This window comes from Acyrthosiphon pisum, chromosome X (genome assembly GCF_005508785.2).
Source record: "Acyrthosiphon pisum isolate AL4f chromosome X, pea_aphid_22Mar2018_4r6ur, whole genome shotgun sequence".
NCBI lineage: Eukaryota > Metazoa > Arthropoda > Insecta > Hemiptera > Aphididae > Acyrthosiphon > Acyrthosiphon pisum.
Window position 1 is genome coordinate 114,277,496 of NC_042493.1, and position 1,880 is coordinate 114,279,375.

At 24.9% G+C, this 1,880-nt stretch overlaps 1 protein-coding gene across 1 annotated transcript; it reads left to right on the plus strand.

Annotated features, from left to right (window-relative positions):
• The first annotated feature begins 860 nt into the window (after positions 1-860).
• LOC107882810 (E3 ubiquitin-protein ligase Mdm2-like) lies at positions 861-1,214 on the plus strand. Its single transcript, XM_016801754.1, has one exon. It carries the CDS (start codon positions 861-863, stop codon positions 1,212-1,214), a length of 354 nt encoding a protein of 117 aa, XP_016657243.1.
• The last annotated feature ends 666 nt before the right edge of the window (positions 1,215-1,880 follow it).

Below are 1,880 nucleotides of genomic sequence, written 5' to 3' on the forward strand. Positions count from 1 at the left end.
TAAAAAAAATGTTATTTATAATCAAAATCATTAAAGAACACTATTTAGAGATATAAGTGTGGTATAAATAATTTGAATTTTTATTTATGAGAGATAAAAAAAAAACATCTGGTGTCAATTAACTGACAACGTTTGAGTTAGATAAAAATACTTCAATGCAGTATCATTCAAAACTGTATGTAAAAATATACAGTGTCTTATAAACCTCATTTTTAAAATAATATATATTTAAAAAAATGCCATAATCTTTATCATAATCTTTTCTTCATTTTGAACAAATAAAATACTAATACTATTACTCATTATTTATAATTATTACTTTTATTAATAACATTTCATTCATACATTATTAAATTAGCTTTTCATGTTTCTTCTGTGAATGATTTTTAATATTAAAGAGTAGCATGATCTTTTTTTTTTACAAATTTTTAGTAGAATATAGACAAACAGACAATTTTAGGCTTTTTTTAAAATGATATATGCAAATCAATGATGTATCTAGTATTGTATTGAAGGTTATAACTTATAATGAAAAAATAAACACATTAACAAAGTTGAATTGGAGCCTTTTTTTTCTTAATCATTTTTATATTTTGTTATTTTCCTCGAGTATTATAATATAAATAATGGGTTTTTCTACATGGCTACAATATAATATTCAGTATGATGAATAAAGACAAAAATTATCTTGAATCAATGATCATCTTTATATTTTGTGTTGACAATCTTGTAACATACATTACAATACATTATATTATGAGAATTAAACATAGTTAATTAATATATTTTTGTTTATGTATAACACTGATGATAAGGATATATCATTTAATCATAATTTTATAATTTTATTATAGTATAGAATGGAATTTTTCGGGAATAAGCCTCGGCCCAAGACAAAAAAGGTCAAACGTTTAAATGTTTCCAAGCCAAAAAAAGAATACAACTTACTTGAAGATTCTCAGAAATCCAGTCCATCAAATTCTCAACTGCGTGTTTCAACTTGTATTGAAAATAGTAACACTCAGATGAATGAAAATATTAATAACATATGTAGCATATGTTATATTAGCCCTAAAAATGGTGCATTTAATCACGGAAAAATTGCTCATATTTATTGTTGCTACTCATGTGCTAAAAAATTGTGGAGAAAAACAAATAAATGTCCCATATGTAATGTAACAACAAAATTTGTGACAAAAATGATTGTTGTCTAGTAATTATTATTTATTAATTATTTTTTTTTTTTAAATTTTATAGTACATTTCTAGCATAATTGTATTATTGTATATCTTTCTAATTTATTAATTACCTATTGTTTAGTATTGTCGTATATATCTATAGTGTATTGTTGTTTATTATTGTTTTATTATTTTCTGACTATAGTTATATTTTATTGTTGTAGTATAAAGTATTCTATACCAGTGGCGTGCCGAACTGACAAGCAGACCTGAGGCATACTATACAATTTGATACCCCTCCCTCCCCACCACTAACAGTTTTTTCACTATTTTTTTTTATTATTCAAAATAATAAATATTATTAAGTTTTTTTAGGTATAAGGTGCACATCTACACTAACGCACCCACCCACCCACCCAAATTTCCCTTGAGGCAATTGCCTCAAAAAATGACTGTTCGGCACGCCACTGTTCTATACTCTGTCTCATAATATAGGAGTAATCTCAGGCAGCGGAAATAGGTTAAACTGATTAATCAAGTGGTATAGTTTGAGTTAACCTCAAAAAATCGGTCACCACCTGAGGTTATTTTTGTATGAAAAAAAGTATAATAAGCTAGTTTATTAGTTAGTTTTTTTTTTTTTGTAAATAATTGTGATATTTGTACTAATTTTTATAACTGTGATTATATTTAAACTAGTTT